At 45.2% G+C, this 24,745-nt stretch overlaps 1 protein-coding gene across 6 annotated transcripts in view; it reads right to left on the bottom strand.

Annotated features, from left to right (window-relative positions):
• FARS2 (phenylalanyl-tRNA synthetase 2, mitochondrial) overlaps positions 1-24,745 on the bottom strand; it is a 611,740-nt gene that overhangs the window by 10,803 nt on the left and 576,192 nt on the right. For 5 of the 6 annotated variants that reach the window (XM_077143769.1, XM_077143770.1, XM_077143768.1 and 2 more), the window contains one exon: positions 23,006-23,295. The exons of the other annotated variant lie outside the window; for it this stretch is intronic. In XM_077143769.1, coding sequence (XP_076999884.1) covers positions 23,107-23,295 — 189 coding nt within the window. In that variant the 3' untranslated portion in view covers positions 23,006-23,106. Of the gene's footprint in view, positions 1-23,005; positions 23,296-24,745 lie in introns of those variants that run through there. 6 annotated transcript variants of the gene reach the window in all.

Raw genomic sequence — 24,745 nt, 5'->3', positions numbered from 1 at the left:
CTATTACTATTATTATTATTATTATTATTTAGGAAACCCTAAACACTTGGGGAAAGGGAATTCACAGAGCCACTTGAAGAAATGTAAAGGAACAAAGAATCATGCAGACTTAAAAGAAAGGTCCGTGTCATTTCTGTCATCCCCCAAACATGGCTTGCTTTTCAGAGAGGCAGATGAACTCCAGAAAGGAAATGCTATGTGATATGTCTGGATGGCAGGACCACAAGCAGAAGCACAGGATTCCTTTGCCTCTGGTGTGACATGGAAGGACAATGGGTAGATGCCAGAGGTTGTACCACCATGGTCACCTCAGCAGCATCCTGGGTACACTGTTGGCCAAAGACCAGATGGGTGCCCCCCTGGCCAATCAGTACTTTGTTAAGCCCCGTAAGTCTAGCCCAAAGGGGAAAACCCTGGGAAGAACTGCAGCTATGTTTTCATCTGCCTCATGAAGGCTCAGCATTTGAAAATACATTATAGAAAATGTAAAAAGATCTAAATTTTTGCACACCTAGTTGGTGGGCTACAAGTTATACCTGCTACACATCAAGAAGTCCTAAATTCTGCTTTTCTATCTCTTGTTAGTATTAGGTTGCAACTAAACCGAGGTTATTGGTTTATGGCTGCCACTGCAGACAATGCACTAGGTATGAACCCATGGCATCCTGGATTCTGTTCTTGCAAACTCATACACGGTATAAGGTAGCAAACCACCTAAAGATCCAGCTCTCAGTCTCTGTCAGCTGGTCTTTTTTTAAAAAAATTGTGGTAAAATTTATGAAACATAAAATTTGACATTTTAAATATTTTATGTTTATAATTCAATGGCGTTGATAACTTTTACAATTGTGCAGTAATGTCACCATCTTCCATTACCAAAATTTTCATCACCCAAAGCAGGAACTCTGCATCCAGTAGACAATAGCTCTCCCGTTACCCTCCCTCCAGCTCCTGGTAATCTCTTGTTGACTTGCTGTGTCTATAAATTTGCTTTTCCTATATTTCATATATGTGTAATCATACAACAGTTGTCCTTTTGTGTCTTCCTTCTTTCACTCAGCACAATGTTTCCAAGAATCACCCGTGTTGTCATATGTATCAGAATTATATTCTGTTTTAAGGTTTAATGATATTCTATTGTGTTATATACCATATTTTGTTTATTCATTCATCTGAATGGACGCTTGGGTTGCTTCCACCTTTTGGCTATAGTGAGTAATGCTGCCATGAACATTGGAGTGCAAATATCTGTCTTAGGGCAGGTGATGGTGGTGCCGTGGCAGAGCTGTTGCCTGCCATTACAGAGATCCAAATTCGATTCCTGGTGCCTGCCCACGCAAAAAAAAAAAAATCAGTCTGAATCCCTGCTTTCAATTCTTTGGGATACATATCTAGGAGTGGGATTTGGGTCATGTGGTAATTCTGTATCACTTCTTGAGGAACTGCCAAGCTGTGTTCCATAACAGCTGAGCCATTTACACTCACACCAGCAATACAGAAGTGTTCAGATCATTCTCCCTCCTTGCCAACACTTGTTATTTTCCTTTTCTTAAAATAACAACCATCTCAGTGGGTATGAAGGCCCATCTCCTTGTGGTTTTGAATTGCATTTCCCTAATGGCTAATAATGTTGAGCATCTTTTCATGTGCTTGTTGGCCATTTGTATATCTTTGGAGAAATGTCTATTCAAGTCCTCTGATAAGCTAGCTTTTTAGGTGAAGAAAAGCCAGTGGGGATGTGGAGAATCCAGAGAGGAGAATGGTGATGAAAGTTTTTGAGTTTCCTTTTGAGCTGCTGAGTGCAACATGTTCCTAGGTCCCGAAGGTTTGACAATAATACTAATGGCATATTAGTATTATTATACAATTGTTATAACATATTATATCACATGCAGGGATAGAGCATGTGAGTTTGAGCCCGCATGTTTCTGATTTCTACATACCCATATTAATCATTCTATTGTGCCTCAGTGCTTTTCCCACTGGGTGCCTGATGAGTCCGTGCAGCAGGGACATTTGACACACCACAGGCTGTAGGTAATTAGATGCCATCGAATGCGCTGATGGTTCCGTTTTATTAAAGAAAAATGGAAATGAATTTGCCCAAGACAAAAGGTCAAACGATGAAGTCATACAGAAAAAGAAATGGACCAGCAGGTTCTCTGTGGTGCTGGGCACTGATTCCTGAGGTTAACAGTTCAGTTGTCTTTTAAAACCATTTTCTTTGTTTTCCCCCTTTTTTGAACTAATTCTATCCAAACTTCCAGCACAGATACAGCGCTGTTAACCTGTTCAAGAAGGGAAATGTGAAGGTCTCCTTGGTAACTGGTGTCTGCATGCCGGTTCTGAATTGTTCTGAACTGTTCGCAGCATCTTTGCCTGGGGGCATCAAGAAAGGTTTCGAGATAAGCACTAAGCTCACCTGTGTTCACAGCACCACGTACGACTGGGTGACACAGGCCTTGCCTCCCCCTCAGCGTTTTGAAATGTGTTGGTTGGTGCCTGTTGCAGATCCACCTTTTACTATTTTATCCTTAAGTCTCTGTTCAGATCATCCACAAGGATTAAAAACAAAACAAAACACAATAGTTGCCTTTGACCCAGAAATTCCCACTTAGCAGTCTAGCCAAACAAAATAATCCATATGCAAGACAAAGTTTTTTGCATGACGATGTTCACTGCAGCATTTTTGTACTAGTGACTGATTGATAGAAACTTATATATAAAACAATAGGGATATGAATGTGCAATTTTCAGCGTATCCAGACAATATGGCATTTTGCTGTCAATAAAATTATAATTAGCACTATTTGGCAACAGAAAAACACATCTCAGTATCTTACGTTTATAAAGAATAAAAAATTATAAATATAGTAAGTAAAAAAATATATATGCACAAGATAAGACATTAGAAGGGAACTTGCAAAATGATATTTGTTACTGTGTGAGGTCAGTAGTTTGAAGCATAATTTTCCCTCAGTGTTTATAAGTAAACCTTCAAATATAAACTAGCATCATAATTATTCAGATTGATCTCTTACCATTTGTTTTTTTTTATTAAACTTGATAGGTATGGCGTCAATGAGTCAAGAAAAAAATTAAAAGCTGAGCTTTTTGGAGCTGAAACATCTCCAATTTGGAAAAAGATCTTTTTTCACCTTACTGGTCTTCTTTCTACCCCAATTTTGTTCTAGTTTTGTTAGGAAAATGCTGTTTGGTTCTTTATTTATCTATCTGTGTGTCTGCCTATCTCTATCTAACTATCTATCTACCCATCATCCATCTATTTGCCTATCTCTATCTATTTATCTATCTATTCTGTCAATTATCTATGTATATATTCATCCGTGGAAGGCACAGGATGGTCTCTGCTGGTCTTCTCTCCAGGCCCCTGGGTTCCAACAACTTTCCCGGGGGTGACTTCTCCAAAGGCCTGGGCTGAGCTGCAAGTGCTGTGATGAGGAATGCTGAGCTGCTAGACTGTGCTACATTGCGTTCTCTCATTTAAGCACAAGCCAATTAAGTTAAACGTCACTCATTGCAGCAGACACGCCTCCTAGCCGACTGCGGATGTAATTAGCAACAGATGAGATTCACCTACCATTGGCTCATGTCCACAGCAACAGAACTAGGTGCTTTCACCTGGCCAAGTTGACAACTGAATCTAACTACCACATCATCTATCATTTATTTATCTCTCTACCTATCACTCACCTACCTATCTACTTATTTACCTATCTAAAATCTAACATCTGTCTATTTTTATCCTGCCAACCATGACACCTTTGGATCTTCAGATGCCTATTTCCCAATTAATTCTCTTATTACTCTTTGGCCTCTATCTCCTCTCAACAGGCTCCGATAATCATCACATGTTAAAACTGGATGCAATCTTAGAATGTGTCTGTCCAGTGTCCCTCACATCAAGGTCAGTTGCAGCAGGGAGAAGATATCCAAGGTTTTGTCTTACTTCCTTCTTCATTTACTTTGGATTGGCAATTGTGTAGTAGCAATAATGCATAAAGTGTTACATTGGGCTTGACAATTATGCATATCTAAGTATTATCGCAACCAAAATGTTTTCAGTCAACACTATGAGGAATGGTTGACTTTATAAAGGACCAATTTGTATGAAGTCTCCACTGATTTTACATGATAGGGAAACTGAGTCTGGGGGAGAAGTGACTGGACTGTGCTCACTCAGTTGTGGGTACTAGAATGTGCTTTTTCTATTCCACTCAGGGTTCAGGAATCTCAGCTGGTTCTGGCCTGTTGGACTCTACAGCTTGAGAGCTCAGTGACAACACTGGCTTCCAGATGCCACCTCCACACTAATGATCAAACCTTTATACCCAGTCCAGACCTCTTCTCTGAGAGTTCACATATCCAGCTACAAACTGGATGTCTCCTCAGGATTGACTCACACCTATCACAACTCGTACAGAATCCTGGGTTTTTCCCCTCTCCCACCACAACCCTCAAACCTGTGCACCTCCAGCTTTCTACACCAGCTGACCAACTGCCTGAGCCTAAAAACCCAGGCAGTCCTTGTCCTGATTCTTCCCCTCCCCTTGTTCTTTGCACCCAGTCATTCCATCTCAGATCAGCCCATTCTCTATCCATCTCAGTCTTCATCACCATGACCTCCAGCCAAAAGACTGCCACCTCCCTTAACTGTCTCCCCACATCCACCCATGCCCTCTCTAATCTAGTCTACTTATGGTAGCAAGGGTGACCTTATAATATACATCAGGACATGGCACCCCCCGCCCCTCTGCTGAAAACCTTTCAAGGGCTGCTCCTCATTTCTTGGAAATTAAAATCCAGACTCCTCTCAGGGCCGTTATGGCCATGTTTGATGGTCCCAAGCTCTTCCCTTCAGCGTCATCTCAGTTTTGCTCCTCCTGCCACTCTCTCTGCTTTAGGCTGAAGAGCCTATTTCAGTTTCTCAAGACTCCACCTCTTCCTCATCTCAGTGCCTTTTCCAAGCTCTACCCCTGCCTGTCTTTCACTCAGCGGCAACTTCTCATTCTTTGAGCCTCAGGTTAAATAACAAATCTTCAGACTTTTCTGACCCATGCATCTAAAAGGAACCCTTTACTCTATTCCAGCTAGTGCTAATTTCCTGTACAGCACCCATCACAATTTGAAAATATTTTGTCTACTAATCTGTCATCACTTTTTTCTCCCATTTGAAGGTAAGCTCCACAAGAGCAGTCATATCTTCTTCATCCACCATCATCTCCCCACATCTAGGAGAGTTATAAATCCTTCATCAAAATGTGTTGGATGACTGTTGGGTAGCATCCCTTCAGCCTTCTCTCAGCATTTTACCTTGAATGCTGGTTGTTCTTGGGCCACTCACCCTCTGCTGACCTGATGTAAGCGCACAACATCTGACTGGGTGGAGAACTGAGTGTGCCACCTAGCAAAACAAGAAATGCCTCGGGGTTGGAACTTAGAGAGAAAGCTTCTACACATCACTGGCTTCTTCTGAATAGGATGCCAGCCACGTGATGTATAAGAAGCTTGGGCTAGAAGAGTGAAAGATGAGGCTGCATTTGAGGTTAAAGAGGCCAAGTGGAGAGTTCTGAAGCAGCAGACACATGACTGAAGTCTTCTTGTGCCCTCCAGACTAGCTCTGTCACCAGCCAAATGCAACCTCTATCATGTTGTCCAGAAATGCCCAGCTACACCGTGCCTGAATTCCTGACTCACAGAAGTATGAGAAATAATACATTACTGTTGTTTTAAGCAAAAATGTTTTAAAAAGTGTTGGGTGACTTCACTGACACTTGAGTCAACACTGACCCTTCATGTCAGCCCTGTATGTAGCTCAGCTGTTCCACATGCCTTCCATTTGCAGACCAAAGAACTTGGACTTCCTAACGGGTCCTGGGATCTCAAGCAGTTTCTGCTCCTCCATCTTGCCACTGCCAAATGCCAGCTGCATTTTAGAGGGAAGATCACCCCCTTTTAATGTTAGCACTGAGTGTCCTTACATTCTATGTTATGAAGTGGGGTGGGGGTCACATGACATGACATTTCAATTTCCTGGGGTCCATGGACAGGTGAGCTTGTTTCAAAGCCATTGAGACTGATTTTTTTTTTTGCCAAGTTGAAATGCATCCAAAGTAACATTTTAGGAAACAGGATACCCCTTCAACACCATAATACAGCACGTCCATAGGGGGAGATTGCTAGGAATAAAATTAAATATAAAAATGGTTTTTGTTTGTTTGTTTGTTTGTTTTCCTATTTCATTTCATCTTGCAACTAAGCTATCAGGTAATGGCTTTTTACTGAGAGTGGCCATTTTATGTACAACTGGTCTCTGAACGCCCTGCTCCCACCACCCCAGCCGACCCCACAGGGCTCAGGGCAGCAGGCTCTTCAGGAAACTCGTGGTTCCTCACCCTTTTACAATGAATACTTTCCAAATGTGGACACATCAGACTTCCAAAACAGATGATTGGTAAGAGAGAGGACACATGCAGAAGGAAGCTGTGCACAGGTGAGAAGGAGCCAGCTTAGGTAGCGCTTGGCCAACCTGACCACAAAAACAGAAGGTGGGGGGTAGGGGTTGGGGCAAAGTGCATGGGGGTGATTGGGTGGTGGGCTTGTGGAGGGCTCTGCTGATACTGCTATTCTCTGGAGGAAAAGGAATCAAGGGGACACCTGAATGTGAGGAGAAGGAAGGGCTGTCGGGGTTTAAGGAGGTTTATGGAGTTGTGTGGTAGTTGTCTAGGTGGGGGAGAAGTGTAAGATTGTGGCACTGAGGGACCACTGGAGGTTTTGCACTCACAATTTAGAGTCACCCTATCTGCCCTGGTTGGTCGGGGTGACCATGGGTAGTGCTGATTGAACTTTTTTTTTTTAAAGAGAGAGGGAGGAAGGGAAGGAAAGAAAGAAAGACAGAGAAGGAAGGAAGGGAGGAAGAAAGGGAAACATCTTTAAACATTTTCTTATTTTATTATATTTTGTTTGTTTGTTTGTTTTTTACATGGGCTGGGGCCGGGAATCGAACCGGGGTCCTCCGGCATGGCAGGCAAGCACTCTTGCCCGCTGAGCCACCGCGGCCCGCCCCTGATTGAACTTTTATAACCGAGAAATCAGGATTTAAAGGATGATTTTGTATCATTATATAGATATTCCTTTTTGCTTTCTGGTATATTGGAGTAGATAGAGGGACATTCCTGAAATCTCTAAATTGGAACCCAGCTGCCTTGATCTCTGATAATGATTGTAGAGCCCTTAACTTCTACCCTTGGGATTGTAAAAACCTTGTGACTAACCTTCATTTGTACCCAGTTATCCAGTTTTTCAACTTTAGACTCTTGTAATCACTAAAGACAGCCCTAATGTTTATTAATGAAGGGTCTTGGGTCAGCCTAGAACTAATCCACAGCACGTCCAAAATTATCTTGGTAACTGAAACTGGATCTAACTAAAATTGGCCTGGCTGGCATGCACAGGCTTAGACTTTAACCTACAAGTCACCTATACTTCATTCCACCATTTTCTTACATATATTCTGTGACTAAGCATGTAATCAATCTGTGCATGCTCAATAATTAGATCCCCTCTAATTACATCATCTGGGGCCACTGTGCTCATATTCCTAAAGCCTGCCCATCTTTTCTCTAATAAAACTATCAGAATTACTGCAGTTCAGGAGATAGATTTTGGGCCGATAGGCCATCTGCTCTCCTACTATGCACCTGGTAATAAACTCTTTCTCTCTTTGACACCCTGGTGTCTCAGGAACTGGTTATTGAGCATGTTGGGCAAAAGAATCCACGGCCTTTGTCCAGTAACACTTTTCCTCTGGGGACAGAGTCTGCTTGGAGGCATGTGCAGAGTAGATGGAGAGTTATCTGTAATGGGAAGGGGTTTGCCAGGGAGGATAATGAAGACAGCAAGGTCAGCTCATTTGCAAATGTTTGCTGGGGGGTGAGTAAAATGATGGCGCTTGCAGTCTTTTATTGTAAGTTCTTTTGGAAGTCCTGCCTGTCCATCACCAGGACATAGCAGCCCACCCTACAGCTTCCAGTGGCCTCTGAACATGGTCTCATCTTTTTTGTCTAGCTCTCCACGCCTGCCTTTAACCATTCCTCAGATCATGTCCTCTACTCTAGTTCCATTTTTTGTTAGGTTAACGATGCATTAATATATCAAAAGATAGGAAGACTGGAGACTATCCAGCCAAACCAGGGAGACCATTTTTCTAGAATATTACTCAACAAAGTCAAATATTTTAAAAACGATTCATAAAATACCAACTGAAATGTTCCAGCAGTGTTTCCTCATTTGTGCATTTTTGTGTAAGTAGAAAATTGGTTAACTCGTTCCTCAGGTTTAAGCTTATGGGAGCTGGTTTATTTCATGTGTGGTTTAGTTTCTTCCTGCCTCATTCTTTTGTTATTTATATTAAGCCCTGAATCAAAAGGACCTCTTTGGGTAATGCTAAGGAGAGATTATGAAATCAGATAACTTCAGCTGGAATTGAAAGTGAGCATGTTAGGGTCATATTTGTTCCAAATATGAAATTATGGAGTGGGGCACAAGCAAGAAACATTGTTGATTATGTGTGGATGTATTGATGTATAAATTCTGGATAAAATATTTTTTTAAAAAACAACTATTTGAAGACACTGGAGAAACTTACAGAGTCAACTCGTGAAAGAAGGATAGCGCTTGGTGTGAAGGGCTCCTTTTCCCCTGGGCACTCCCTACTCTACAAACCTTGGGACATCTGGGGAGCACGTGCCTCCAGGGTTCAGAAGATGGTGGGTGGGCTGCCCTAGGGACTGCAAAACAAGGGAGAAAATACCGGACAGCAGGGAACCAGAGAGGAGGGCCCTACAATCTGCATGTCAATTCCACCCCTGTTCTTATCCTACCTGTGAACTGCACATTCAGGGGGAGCCTCCAGGGCCCTGGGGGAAGTGGGGTGCTGGGAGGCAGATGGGAGGGACATAGAGTAAGACGTAATACATTTCAAAAGGGCATGTTCTCTGACCACAGTGAACCAGGAATCAATAAATAAAAGATTATTTGGAAACCCCCAAATAGCTCTAAAGGCCATTATTGGAACAATTGATGAATTTTGAATATGGACTGAAGATCAATGTTAAATTTTCCGATGTTGCTAATAGCCTCTGGGGTTAAGTAAAAGATTACCTTTGTCCTTAGGGAATATACACATAGTCAGAGAGAGGGAGGGTGGGAGAGAGAGAATGACAAAGTATGTGGAATAAAAATTGGTGAATTTGGCAAAAGGTTTGTGGAAGTTCCTTGTGCTATTTGCTGAAAGTCTGAAATTATACCAGAATAAAACTCTGAGTCTGCCTGTTTCTTTGGCTTCCATTTTTTTCTTGAGTCAAGACTTTGTATACTAGATGACCTTCTTTCCTTACTGAGGCAGAGTGAACAGGGACTCTGAGCACACAGTGGGCAGGGCTGAGTGCCCCAGGGAAGATGGCAAGCCTTGTCCTCCCAGCTCCAGGTCACACTCTTTGCACCCCTCACTGCTGATTGGCTTCTAAGTGGACATGACACATCACTGTGCTCAACTGGGAAGCTGATCTCCAAAAGTCAAAGGCAAGGATTAGCGTCCACTAGATGAATGACTAGCTGCTGCTCTCATCTTGTTCAAAGTACAGAAACTGCTCTACCTCTTAATAAACCTCTAAATCAGGAGGGTGAGAGAGCAGTTGTATTTGAATCATGAATTTATGTGTGGTGGCGGTGGGGGGTGGGTGGCGCTTAGAGAAAGGTGAAGAGGAAACAGAAAAGTTGCCTTATGTCAAGAACCTCTTAAGAGGTAGTATTTATTTTGTAAATCTGCTTCTATGTTAACTTTCGGGGGGGAAGGACATAAGCACCAGAGTTTCTGTACATCCGCTGTGTGCCGGGCACTTTATATATGTTCTCTCTAATCTCTACGGTAGGCTGTAGGGTGGTGCAGAATTGTCATTCCTTTGGCTGCCCTGTGCCAAACCACCTGTCTTTGTTTCCAGAACTTCCTACCTCTGGCACCTTGCTGGGAGACAGAGCCTGAGCCCCATGGTAAAAGATGCAAATGTCAGGGGCTTAGTTTCTTCCTCACAGCTAAGGGGAGAGGATATGACCCCGCCCCTTCCATGCACAGGCATAGTCCCCGAGTTCTGGGACCTCCCTTGGGCAGCTATTGTGGCTGCAGGAGATGGAGATCCTGGGCCAGAAGTGGAAGTGACATTACCTGACCTGTAGGGCCTGCAGTGGCCAGCACTGAGGTTACGGGTGTGCTGCCCTGCACTCCCAGCAGCTCTACTAGGCACCCAGTATCCTTTCAATGCATTCTTTACTACTTAACATGGGCAGGGTTTGTTTTTGTTGCTTGCAACTAAGAATCCTGACTAACAGCTTATTCCCAGCTTACTGATGGGACAACGGAGGCTCAGGAAGCTCGAGTGACTTTATCAAGGGCTCCTGGCTGGCAGGGGCTTCAAATTCTTCAACAATTTAGTGGTAAAAGCTCTGGGACAGCGAGTTTTCCTTTGCATTTCATTTGCTGCAGGATATGGTTCAGTGGTTCTTAATCGGGGTCCGTGGGGGCCCAGGGCTCCATGAATTAGTGACAGGGGACTGGGAGCTATTTTGAATATTTCACGAAGTGTAATGGCGAACCTACAGTTTTCCACAATGAGGTTGCTTAGGCTAACGAAAACGTCAAGTTTCTTTGCTTTTGGCAGGAATTAAATCAACCCAGCATGGTAGTAAGGGTTATTGCCTGCTGATCTGAGACTCTGGATGGCAGTTATGTATGTCTTTGATTAATTTAAAAAATGGGGAAAATGAATAAATTATTACTCGATAAATGCAGTTGTTTGGTAGATGAAAATCTTTCAAAATATGGGCTCCTTGGGGAAAAAAAATCACAAATGACTTTCATGGGGGTTAAAATCATGAAAGCTTTGGGAAAAAACGTGCTCGCCCAGGAATCTAGAGTTCTGGGTTCCGGTCTTAGCTCTGCCACTTACTGCCCAGATCTCGGGCCAGTGACTGTACAAGGCTGGGCCTCAGTCTCCTCCTTTCTACCACTGCAGGGTTGAATAGCTGATTTCCTGGGGTCATTCTGGATGTGGTATCCTGTGATTCTAACCGACCTTCCAGGAAAAGAGGCAAAGAAAAGAGAACGGGGAATTCATCTCTTCTAGATGACTATATCACAGTCTGGTTACCTGGCTGTGCTTCCCTCCAACCACCCCCACCTTGATCCCCAGAATACAGCAGTGTGGTTAGGGATGGGGGTTCTCTGTAGACAGAGAAAATGTGGGCACAGGTACTTCGGAGGTAAAGGTCGTCACCATCTCTCTCTGTCCTCTCCTCCTGCTATGTCCTCTTCTTCACTGAAGGACACCTCCATTCACTCCATCCACCGGCCATCATCTTAATCAGGCTTCAGGCCCTTTTTATGCCCTTAGGATTCGTCCTCCATGACCACTACTTTCCATCCCCTCTACTGTCTCCCACAGGACTATTGCCGGGCACCGAGTCTCAGCCTGGGTTCTTCCTGGCCACTCTCCAATGCTCTCCTGGAGATCTTTGCAAAACATGAAAATATCCTTCCCTTCCTGCCCTTTCTAGTCCCATCTCTTATCGTCGCTCTTCTTTAAGATTTGTTACTCCAGCCATGGAGAGTCAAGTTCAGTTACCGAAAGGACTACACTCTTCCATGCTTCCAAACCTTTGGGTCACCATAGTTGCTTTCCTGAGATTTAGTTTCAAAAAGTGACAAAGGTCCCTGACAACCCCAGAGAATCAGAATGTTGGGTTTCTGAGTGGTTTTGAGCCAGTTCCTCCACAATCTGTGCCTCAATACTCTCATTTTGGAAAGGGTATGTGCCATCTATGTAACCATGAGTTATGTATATAAATAAATTAACATTTTTAAAGAGCTTAGAAACACTCAAAGAAAAGGCATGCAGCAGTGAGTAGACATGCTTCATGAATCTGGAAGGCAAACTTTTGGGTCATGAACACTAATGTCTTTGACTGATGAATCCACAAATGGATGCTGACCACACTCTTTAATAAACAGAAGTCTTGAGGGTTGAGCACAGTGGTGAGCTGGCTGGAGCTCTCAGTTGAGTTGCTTCATCAGACCCCAGCTCACCTAGGCTGCCTCCCGCTCTCACACCTGGGGCTTCAACCTGTGGGCTCTAGAAGCAGGTGATGATAATAGGGAATCCTGGCCTGTCCTGGACTCTCAAATAACATATGCCGTTCCGTTTGGACTCCAAGACTAGTTTACTTCAGCTCCAGGGATATTTTCCTCTCCCCCTGTCCTACACAGGGCCCCATTTTTAAAGGCCCTGCTCAATGGAGAGGAAAGGCAGCACACAACTGAGAGAGAGAGACAGAAATGGGGGCTCTGAATTTGGAGTCAAGAGAAATGGGTTCTAGTCTGGTCCCCACTGCTTGTTGCCAAGTAGCAATATCTTTGGGCAATAACTTTGGGAAAGTGGGGGAGACAGAAATGGTGGTCTATAAAATATTATTCCTCATACCCCTTATTTTTTTCTAGTAGAGGCTTTTTCCTACAACAGAGGCTGGAAATGTTAGACACTCCTTTTCCCAGCTGTGGTTGTAGCTGGAGTGTGGCCACGTCACCTATTTTTTCTCTTCTGCTGGACTGAATTATGTACCCCGATTTAGACAGGTTCTTGGACTTAAACACATTCCTATAGGTGTGAACCTACTATAAATAGGATCTCTTGAAGATGTTATTTTTAGTTACGATATGACCCAATTGAATGTGGTTGGAGGTTCTTTATAAGCAGAAGAAATTCAGACATCATGAAAGAAAGCCAGTGGGAGGAGATGGAAGCAGGAAGTCAACAGAACCTAGAGGAGAAAGGAGAGGACATCGCCATGTGATAAGAAAGCCAAGGAATTCAAGGAGTGCTGGCCAGCCAGAATGCTATTGACCCTGGGAAGAAGCAAGCTTTCTAGGCTCTGAAATAATATTCCTGTTGTTCAGCCAGCCCATTATTTGGTACTAGTTTTAGCAGCCTGGAAAACTAATATACCTGTGATAATTAATGCAGAGATACCAAGAGCCTTGTACTCTCCCTTCCTGATTTTGTTGGTTGTGCGAGAATATGCTGGTTGATGTTTTTGCAGCCATATTGCAACCGCAGAGGGAAAGACATTGCCAACATTCTGTGGTTGGCAGAGCAAAGAATGAAAGAGCCTGGGTACGTGAGAACACATGGAACCACTGAGCAGCCCTGTCACCTTCAGACTTCTTGTTCTATGAGATAATTATGTATATGACAAGTCATTTTACTTCTCTGAACCTAAGCAAAATGGGGGCATTTGACAAGAGGATCTCTAAGGTTCCTTTAAGTTCAGAATTTCTGGGATACTGCCTAGTGCCCTATCTTTCCAGAAGCTTCCAGTCCTCTCCCTTCAATTATGATGGTGGCCCTCTCTGAACTCAGATAGATTCCCTTTATCCCTTTAATTGTCTGTTTACAGGGCCCAGTGCTTTTCACATATGCTGTCATCTAATCCTTACAAGAATGTGGTGTCCCATTCTACAGATGATGGCTGGTGAGGTTAAATGGTTTGCTCAAGGACACTGCATTTGAACTTGCAGCTTCAGACTCCCAAGCCCAAGTTCCTAACTTCTTGGTTGAACTACCTGTGCTAATCTTGAAAATGTGCTTTAGACCACTCCAACAATATTTCTCAAGCCCTGATGCCCGCACATGGAATAAGCCCTAAGAGTTAATATCCCTCTGTCCTGGCCTGGGTGGAGTCCCCAGCAAATTCCACGCAGAGCCTGTTGGACAGGTTGGCATAGAAATGGCTGATCACCTGGGCACCTGGGGCCTGGCTGGAATAGCACAGCTTAACTGCCTCAGAGCCAATCAGCCTGAGGCATGATATAGGGGTCCTGGCATTGCTTATAGTTCCCTCTTTTGGGATTCTGTGGGTAGGCCCAGCAGCAAGGGCCAGGGAGGCTGAGTGAGTGTGTTCTTCCCATGCTATTACAAGGCCTGGTTGCCTCTGTCTGTCCTAGGAGGGCAGGTGATTAATGCTCACTGACAGGAGAATTGGCCTGCTGCCCTCGCCCTGGGAGCCCTCATTTGCCAGGCAACGTTTCCATAATCAGAGGGGGTGAGTAGGTGAATGGGCCTGGTGTATTTCCCTCTGGTGGGAGCTGTGGCTCCATTCCCACTATCTAGGTCTGAATTAAATCCGGGCAGGAGCAGCCTTCTCTAGGTGTGCTGGGCAGGGGACAGGTAGAGAGAGAGGGAAGAGGGAGGAAGGGATGGATGGACAGAGGGATGGAGAGATGGAGGGACAGAAGGATGGAGGGAGTGCAGTCCAGCTGCCTGAGCTAGATTAGAGAAAATGAGTGAGAAAGGGATTGATAATATCAGATTATCCTCAGTTATCCTTGTGAGCATTCCAGACTCTTTGCCTGGGTCAACTTGGGGAAGCCATGACCCATGGCTGACTGGTGTGGCAGGGTGGGGGTGGGGACACAGTAAAACCCTCATCAATGAAGCAGATACCTACCAGCTGGGGTGGAATGGGGGTGTGTGCTATGGCAAATTTTCGTGACTCCTCTTCCCAACCACAATGACAAATTCCCTGGGGATCCAGAACACATTGCGAGGGAGGGCAGATATGCCTGGAAATGTGAGCATTGTCCGTTCCTTTCTCCCTGGTGTGCATGGGCAGCCTTAGGTCTCTCTCTGCCCTGCTAGTCCTAGAAGCCAATGTCATAGGTTGGCAGAATTCACAGTTTTGTCCTGCTCTGTGCAGGCAGGCCCTCTGCAGCTGGCTTTTGTCCCATGTAGGAGCTTGCGGGCCTGGTCAGCCTCTCTGAGTGTTGGCCACACATTCTGGGCTCTGTGGCTGGACTCCTGGCTCTCCCCAGGGCACCTTTCCAGGGGCTGCAGAAACCTCTGGGTGCCCTTTAGACCACATGAAAACTAAGCATCTCCTGAGAAAGTAGATTTGAAGGCCTCCCTCTGCCTAACCACTCTGTGGATACCAGGCCTACCAGCTATGGTCACTCTTGAGGTTGGAGCCAGGGTTCACTGGGAGAGGACCTCTTTTCAGAGTCCTAATGAGAAGGGGGTGGTCTCTCTGTGTCGGAGCTCTACAGGACCCGAGGGGTGAGCATTTCCTTCTTCATTTCCTCTGTAGTCTAATGGTCACCCCTCCATGGGAAGCAGTCCAAGCTCTTCCAAGGCTGAGCTCTGGACCAGGGCTTGCTAATTCTAAAGTGTGCACAATTCACTGGAAGACTTTATTAAAATGCAGATTCAGATTCAGCAAGTCTAGGGAAGGACCGAGGACTCCACATTTCCAACAAGCTCCCAGAGAATCCCAGTTGGGGAAACTTAATTTTGATAGCAAGAAGCCAGTCCATTAAGCTCCCCGAAGAGGTCAAGTGGGGAGAGGTGGAGAGGTGCAAGGTTAATGTGTTGTAACGGGAGAAATGAGACTGCTCCAGCTTAATATTTACCCAAAAATATTAGCTCCCGTATAAGTATATGGCCAAATCTGCCCCAAGACCTCCCTGCTGGTAACTGCTGCCCATTTTTTTTTTCAATGGTCAAATCCCCAGGAAGGTGGGAAGGAGTGTAGGACAAACTGAGCTGCTGGTTTCAGGGGAGGCTGTCACCTCAGTGTGTTTCCACGTAAGCCCTGGCTCAATAAAATCACCAAGCGGTTCCTGGGTACCCCTTTATGTATAGGCATCATCCTGGGCACTGATAATTTTGATGTGATCAAGGAAGCAAAGTATCTGCCCTTGTGGACCTTCTATTCAGGTTGGAGCAGACAGCAGGCACATGGCTACACGAACTCACAATTAGGTTCAGTGCTCCAAAGGAGAAATGCAAGTGATCTTAGCAGAAGGCCACGGAGCAGGGGAGCCTGATCTCTGCTAAGTGGATCAGGAAAGGCTTACCAGAATGTGACATTTGAACTGGGACCTCGCGGTTAGGTATGAATTGGCCAGGAAAAGACGTAGGGATAGTATTGCAGGCTGAAGGAATGGCATCCAAGGGCATACCATCCGGCTTTCAATGGGGTGCCTGGCAGGAATGGGAGCTCAACAGATACCTTATGGGAATTCAACAAATGATGGGTCACTCCTTCCTTTACACCCTCCCTTGTTTCCAGGCTAACAGCACAATGAGGATTATTGCCGCCAGTTTAGAGTTGAGGAAATTCAGCCTCAGGGATGTTATGGGACTCATCTATGGTGAGCTGGGTTTAGTATCCCGACTCTGACTTGACCTTGGGCATGGTCCAGGGCCCAGGGGGAGCCTCTGTTCAGCTTCCCTCCTGAAAGCAGCCCCTTAGCTCAGGATGAGCTTCAGGCCAATGAAGGCAAGAAAAAGGACCAGCCCAGTTTCCATTAACACTGTTGGAAACCTGCCTGCAGCCCTGCATTGGCTTTTGTTGACTGTGGTGGTTACTTTTGCTTTTATTTTTGGCCTTTATACCAACAAGGCATTGGCAAATACAGAAGCCATGTAGAAAGCTCAAAGCCAACACAATCTTGAGCAATTGCTGAAGTCAGGAATAACTGGGTTTCCTCTCCCTCTGTTCCCTACCCTGGGCACTAGGTTACATCCTCCTGGGAATGTGGACTGCTCTTGCTGGGTCCTTATTGCTCAGCTTTGGAGTTTCTTCTGTCACTCAGGAACTGACCTTTCCTTCCGTCTGATTTTCTGACCTGAAGGTGCTACCATTGCAACTGCAAACCCATTGATCACTTTGAGTGTTTGAAGATAAAGAGGGGTTTCCAACAGCCCATGGAAACTCCCCAGGGAATGATTACAGCCAACACCTCACTGATAGGTTGGGTGGCTGTTGTGCCTGATGCTATAATGCTGGAGGTGGCCACTGTATGCTGGGTATGTCACCCCCATGATGTGGCCCATCTGCCATTGTCAAGGTCCTGACAGCCTTGCTTATGGGAGCACCTGGGCAAGTGTGTGGGGAGGAGCAGGAAGCAAGAGAGAGTAGACAGGCTGGGACTTGGGAAGCCCTTCTTAAGTCCTGACCCTGCCTGTTCATCTCACATGGAGGAGGATGGAGATCATGGTGGTCTCAGCCTCATGTGCTTGTGTAGATTGAAGGAGACAAGCCACGAAAGGTCCACCAGGGCTGGCCCTTGTCCATCTTGTTCATAGCTCCATTTCCTACCCCAGATCAATGCCCATACTCTCCAAATGGCTGCAGGAAGGCAGAACACATTCCTGGGAACACATAAGTGGTGCCCCATCACTGTCGATAGGGAGGGCATCCCCTTCCCATATGATACAAACATGGGGTGACTACACGGGAGTTAGTGAGACCACTTCAGGAGAGGGCATATGGCCCCAGCTAGGAATTGCTATGGTGCTACCTGAGTGATGACAACTACTGGGAAACCTGGGAAACTCCCGGCTGGGAATAGAGAAAATGCTCAGGTCCATTCAGGTGTCTCAGTAGGTAAGTATTTGGAGGCTGCCGTATGTTCTTTGAGTTCAGTCACATGTTTCCTCTTATATATGAAAAAGAAAACAACTTCCCAAGCTGAAGCGTTTCCTTTTCAATTTCTTAAATACTTGACCATAGGGTAGACTATGAGCATCAGGTAGTATTGAACCATGCTGTTGGATCTGGCCTGGACAAGCCCCAGGGAATGATTCAACAGGGTCTGGCTCCATGGAAGAGGGGAAAGGAGAGGGTGGGACGGAGGCACAAATAATTGTTGAGTCCACCGTGCTCCCTATTGCAACTCCAACATTCAGTGGTTGCAGAATTTGTCTTCTGGGGATTTGGGGACACTTGCTATCTTCATCCTGTTGGTCTCCTTAGACAGGCCCTATGGACAGGTGAAACATGCACAGAAGAAGGCTGCTCGGTTCTCTACTCTAGGACGTGGGCTTCAGACTATTCTGAGAATAGAGAAACCCTACCCCTGAATGTGCTCTCTCAGGCCACTCTGACTCTTAGGACATCCTGCCCATGAGAGGGGTCTGAGAAGGACCAGACTGCAGCAGTGTAGAAATTTCCTCCAGGTCACTAAAGAGCCCAGGGTTCTTTCAGGAGCCACCAGCTTTCCTGAGAGGCCACAACCTTAACTGGAATCTCCATGACCTTTACAAGTGACAGGGCTCTTAAGGAGTCTTACACTTAAAGACATGCTTGGTTATGCAATTGGATGTGGTGTTAAGAAAAAACAACTCTGGAAATCCAGCTTCTAGGTCTAGCCCTCCAGTCATGAGCTGTGCCCTTGAGTGTGTCATTTTGTCCCTTTCTTAGTTTCCTAGGACTGCTATAACAGAGTGCCATGGACTTAAAACAACAGAAATTTTTCATCTCTCAGTTCTGGAGGCTGGAATTCCAAAAATCAAGGTGTCAGCGGGGCTATATTCCCTCTAAACCTGTAGGGGAAGAATCCTTCATTGTCTCTTCTAGCTTCTAATGTTTGCCAGCAATCCTTGGTGTTCCTTGGCTTGGAGCATTTCAATTCCTGCTGCTGTTGTCAATGGTGCTCTCTCTGTGTGTCTGTCTACCACTGTGTCCAAAACTCCTGTTCTTGCAAGGACAGCAATTCATATTGGTTCAGTTTAGCCTCATCTTACTGAGTCATGACTTCAAAGACCCTATTTCCAAATAGGATCATGTTTACAGGACCAGGAGTTAGGATTTGAACATATATATTTGGGGGATACAATTCAATCCATATCGGTTCCTGTGGACTCTGATGTCCCCAAGTAGAAAATAAGGACAAGGGGACAAAGTGGATATCTCCAGGGTCTGTTGCCATTGAAATATTTCATGCTTCCATCTTTTCTACCTGAATCATAATCACAGCAGGTAGCATTTACCATGATTATTAGATTTTGATTAGATCTCCACAGAAGAGGTTCTGTGCTAAGCACAGCACATCTTATTTCGGTTTGCTAAAGCTGCCAGAATTCAATGTACCAGAAGTGGGTTGGCTTTTATAAAGGGGATTATTGAGTTACAAGTCACACTTCTAAGGCCGTGAAAATGTCCAAATCAAGGCACCAGCAGAGTATAGCTTCACTCAAGAAAGGCCAATTGCATCCGAGGATATCTCTGTCACATAGGGAGGCACATGGCGATGTCTGCTGTCCTTCTCTCCAGGCTTCTGGTTTCAAATGACTCTTTCAGCATCTCCAAGCATCTGTATCTGGTTTTATCTCTCTGATCTTTGTGTCGGCTTGCCAAATATCTCTAAAGATATGTTTCTGAGTTTTCTCCAAAATCTTTCCCTCTTAAAGGACTCTAGTAAACTAATTAAGACCTACCTTGAATGGGAGGGGCCATAACTCCATGAAAATAGTCTAATCAAAAGGCTACCCCCACAACTCGGTGGGTGACATCTCCATGGAAACAACTTAATCAAAAGATCCCACCCTATAATGAGTCTGTGCCCACAAGACTGGATTAGGATTTAAAGAACATGGCTTTTCTGAGGCATATAGCAGTCTCAAACCAGTACACATGTGATAGCTCACCAACGCTCATAGCAAACCTATGAAACAGGTAATATTATAAAGCAGGTATAATTTTTATTCTCATTTCACAAAGGAAGAGTTGAGGCCTCTGAAAGGGTCACAGTGATGGTTAGGATCAGCCACAGCTGTACTTCTGCCATATGGGAATTTATATTTATAGAACTGCAAAGTGGCTGTTCATTTTATGGATTAAATTATCTCCTGTGGGTACCTGTTTTAGTTTCCTAGGGCTGGTGTGACAAGGTCCCACAAAATGAATGACTACAAACAATAGAAATGTATTGTCTCCAGTTCTAGAAGCTGGAAGTCCAAAATCAAGGTAGGGCCAAGCTTCCTCCAAAGACTCTTGGGTTGTATTAGTTTGCAAGCTGTTGGAATGTGATATGCCAGAACTGAAACAGCTTCTAAAAAGGGGAATTTAAGTTATAAGTTTACAGTTCTTAAGTCTATAAAAATGTCTAAACTAAGGCATCCAGAAAAAGATACCTTAATTCAAGGACAGCCAATGGGTCAGGAACACTTCTGTCAGCTGGATAGTCACATGGGTGGGATCTGCTGGTCCCTTGCTCCTGGGCTCCATTGCTTTCAGGCTCTGTTCCTGTGGGGGTTCCTCACTTTGCTTCTCCAGGGCTGGCCTTTATCTCTTGGCTTCCCTTGGGTCTCTCCAGGTTCTGACTTGCTTTATATCTCATGGTGACATCTGCTGTGCTCCAAGCATTTCCAAACATCTGTGTCTCTGCTCTCTAAGTGTCGGCATTTACATCACTTTGCTCTGAAGTTCCTGTCAGCTCTTTGCAAAATGTTTCTTCTTTTAAAGGATTCCAGGAAACTAATCAAGACCCACCTGGAATGGGTGGAGTCACATCTCCATCTAATACAAAGGTCACACCCACACTTGGGCACACCGCATTTCTGTGGAGATCTAATAAAAAGTTTCTGCCCTACAATATTGAATCAAGATTAAAAGAGATGGCTGTCCCCCACAAGATTGGATCAGGAATAAAATATGGCTTTTCTAAGTATATAATACTTTCAAAGAGGCACAAGGGGATAATCATTTTCTGATTCTTCCAGGTTCTGGTGTTTGCTGGCAATCCTTGACTTTCCTTGGCTGTAGTGTTTCAATCTCTGTGTCTGTGTCACAGGGCCGTGTCCTCTCTGTCTGTGTCCAAATTTCCTCTCCTTATAAGCATGCTAGTCATATTTGGCTAGACTACCCTAATCTAGTTTGGCTTCATCTTAACTAATTGCATCTTCAAAGACCCTACTGATGCCAGACAATCCTGGGAGTTCAACCTTAGGGCTGGTGCCATGAGGATTTTGACGCAGTCACAGGAAAGAATTCAAGGACTGGTCAGAGGGTATAGCCAAATAGTTTAATGCTGGAGAACTCTGGAAGCTCTAGGAGAAGTCAAGACCTTGACCAGTGGCTGATGCTGTGAAGGATCTCGACTCAGCTGCAGCAAAGAAGTCAAGGACTAGTCAGTGTGTAAAGCCAAAGAATCCAGAGTCTTGCCAGTGTGTACAGCTCAAAACTTGAATGCGTAGCTAAAGTACATGCTGAAGGGAGTAAGCAGGGGTGTTCTCCAAAGGAAGAGAAGCCCCTTAGGTTGGGATCCTTGCATTATAAGGCCTTGGAGGGGCCCTTCACCTTCTGGTTATGCTAATAAAGGATTGATGCACTGACCTGAGTGAGGGCTAGCTGTGTGAGGGGTAGGTGTGAGCATGCCAAAAGGAACTTCTTGTTTCGGGCCTTAAGGTCACTCTCCCCTCCCTCCTTCCCTGTCTCACCTGCCTCACTATTTCTAAATGAGGTCACTTTCACAAGTCCAGAGCTTAGGGATTTGAACATGTTGCTTTGGGACGACACTATTCAATCCACCACAGGAATACATGAAAGAGTCAAGAGCTGGCCTTTTTTTCTGGGTTCCCTGGCGGTAGGGCAGAACCACTGCCACATGGGTGCTAGCCAGCCAGAGCGGGACTCTGAGGGCAGCCCATACAAGCCCTTACAAGAGACAGAACAGAGCCCCAGAGAGCAGGAGAGAGTTGCAGACCCCATAATCAGCCAACTTTTGGGTAGAGATTCCTAATTTGGAGGCAGAAGGCTGGAGCATGGGTCTTATCACTTCCTGGTTATCTCCTGGTCAAGTCCCTGACTTCCTGAAGCTTCCTAGCCTCATTTGCAAAATTTAGATTTGAGAAGCAAGTGGAAGAAAGCCCCATAGAACCTCTGGAATGTTGGCCCCACCCCAGGCCCTAGTGCAGATCTGATAAACCTGATTTGCCCCTCTGAATGGAAAGCTCAAGCTATGGGCCATGAGGCAGCACCATTGTTTTTGCAACATTAGCTATGCAGCTTGTTTTGCCAGAGGGTGTAACTACTGTCCTGGGGAGGAAGGCCGCTCTGAAAATGCAGACCCAGGCTAGGTCAGAAAGAAAGCCAAAGGTTGAGCAAATGCTGCTGAAGGTGGTCTGTCCAATGGAGAAACTGCATGTGGGGACCCAGGACCCTGGGCAGAGAGTGATTGGGTTCCAGGCTTGGGTGCCGGATATGGGTTCTAACTTCTGATTCCCTTGAAAAACCAAATGAATCAAAAGTGAAAAGCCCAAAGGAATAACATGGTCAAATGACATTAAAGCTCATTCCTTCCCTTTGGGAAGCAGCTGCCGAAGTCTCCCACCTTTAGCTGGTAATGGCCACCCCTCATCAAATATTGATCCCAGCACTTGCACACCTCCACTGGCCTCCAGCATCAGGCCAGCGATGGAATCTGCTTATTAAAACTGGTCATGAATGAAGCAGGCAGACTACAAAGTCCCTGGGATGGGAAGGGGGAGACTCAAAGCCCCATATTCTTCCATAAAGGTCGTCTTTGCAAGCAGAGACCTCCTGTTAGGAAAAAAGCTCTAAGGGAGTTCAAGAAACTGGCCCCTCACTGAGCCTCCAAGACCCCAAGGCAGCTCTTTCTCCTTTTTTTCCCTCTCCAATGAGGCAAGAGGCAGATAAGCCCAAGCCCTGGGGCCAGTAGGGTTTATGAAAATCCTACAAAAGTCAAGCCTCAGCTCAGAGATGCAACTCCCTTCTCTTCTGAGGGGACCCCTGGCATTTCATTAGCGTTCTCTTTGAAGTCTGCCCTTTAAAAAACAGGAGGGGGCAGGTGGGGAGAAGAAGGGAGAAAGGATTGGAGGCTGATTCAAAAAAGCTTTGTGTATCTTGAGTTTCAGCTGTTCCGAAGTGTTTGGCTTCACTCATTACATGGATGGAAGAGCCTGTCAGGCAAGGAGTAATGCCTGGTGTTTACACTTAATGGAATCTAGGGACCAAGTAGCCATGCTGAGTGCCAACAGGCAACACATTTGTAAAAGGAAGCAGAGGGAGCTCTTACAATTATTGCTCCTTTTCTCCCCTTTCCCCAAATAAAAGACAAATGCTATGTCAACAGTTTCTTGAAAGTGATCCTTTATTCTCTGAAAGTTCTAAAACCAACGCATTTTTCAAAAGATGCCTGATGCCCTGGTTCAAGTACAATATCTTTTCCTACTTTCAGCAAATCTTTGAGGCACGAGGGGCCCCGGCCTGGGGGAGGTGAGACATTAAAACCTGCCCTCCACGCCCAGGTCCTGCACGGCAGCCTCTTGGATGGCCTGGTGGACGTGCTTGAGCTCCTTCTGGGACAAGGTGCGCTCCATGTGACGGTAGGTGATGCGGTAGCAGTGGCTGGTCTTGTGCGTCCTAGAAGGTGGAAGAGAAAGGTGGGTGAGCGAGGGATGTCCGCATGGCCCGTATCTCCACAACTTCAAGTGGAGAATCGAGGACACATCTGGGTACCAAGACATGATGCTGCAAAAACATCATTCGTCCCTGATGACCTGCCATCTTTTAGATTCTTTGAGGGAGAGGGTGGTGGTTAGGGAAACCTTAGCCTTGACTAACCGAGACTGCTGCTTCCCATAGGCTGGATGTAGCAGAGTTTCTGGGAAGCTTCTTAGGAACTTCTTAGAGATTCTGATTCAGCAGGTAGGAGGTGGGACCTGGACTTCCGGGCTTTTGCTGTGCTCTAGGTGATTCAGACAAGCAGACAGTGTTAGAAAACACTGCCAGGGCTCCTCTGCCTTTTTTCTTATCACAGAAAATCATCTTGTTTTGGTGAGGATGCCTCAGGGGCTCCAGCCGCCTAGGAGGCTGGAGGCCATACCCACTTGGCACCCCTGTAGACCACGGGAGGCATTCACAGCTACTTTAACATTCTGCTTTTACAATGGTGGTGATGACTTGGCTTTCAGGAATAAATGGATAGTTATCAAATATATGGAACAAATGACTAATTCTCACATAGGTGGAATAAGGGCATAATTCTCAAATATGTGGAAACTATGACAGGAAGGCCTTCTATTTGCATGACAGTTTCTAAACCTGTAAAGTAGTGAATTTGGCTTCCAAACCTCCAAATGAGGACTGGCTTTTGTCTCTGGTAGCTGGGGGATGCTCTCAGAATCTGGAATTTCCCATAATAGGAGTGTCTTTTGTTATTCCTAGTGGCCCCAGGACCACATCTGATAATTCATGCTACAGAGATGCCAGGCTGGGGCCAAACACACCTGCAGTCTTAGTGATACGGATCAAAACTAGTGGGCTTAAGCTAACTAAGATACCCATTTTTGGTGGTCCTAAGAGTATTGTTTGTTTCTTAAATTAAAAAGAAAAAGAAAAAAAACAAAAAAAAAGTGGTGGGCTCTCTGTCCAATGTGGTCAAATGACCAGTTCCTGAGACACCAGGATTTCAAAGAGAGAAAGCGTTTATTGCTAAGTGCAAAGCAGATCAGATGGCCTAGCAGCCCCCAAATCTGTCTCCCTGAACTGCAGTAACCCTGATAGTTTTATAGCATCAAAAGATGGGCAGGTTTTAGGATAATGAGCACAACATCTCGAGATGAAGTTAGAGATGAACTAATTATTGAGCATGCGCAGACTGATTACATGCTCAGTCACAGAACGTCTGTAAGAAAATGGTGGCCTTAATATGACACGGAGCATGATTTTTAGTATTATAATGAGGTTCTAAGTCCTTAGAGGTTAAAGTTTAAGCTACTCTGCTTGTCAGCCAGGGGTCAATTTTGGTTAGACAGAGCTTCATCTAGCAAGATAGTTTAGGAATTGGGATGGATTAATTCTCAGCTGACTC

This window comes from Tamandua tetradactyla, chromosome 25 (genome assembly GCF_023851605.1).
Source record: "Tamandua tetradactyla isolate mTamTet1 chromosome 25, mTamTet1.pri, whole genome shotgun sequence".
NCBI lineage: Eukaryota > Metazoa > Chordata > Mammalia > Pilosa > Myrmecophagidae > Tamandua > Tamandua tetradactyla.
This window is presented reverse-complemented; position numbering and strand designations above follow the sequence as displayed.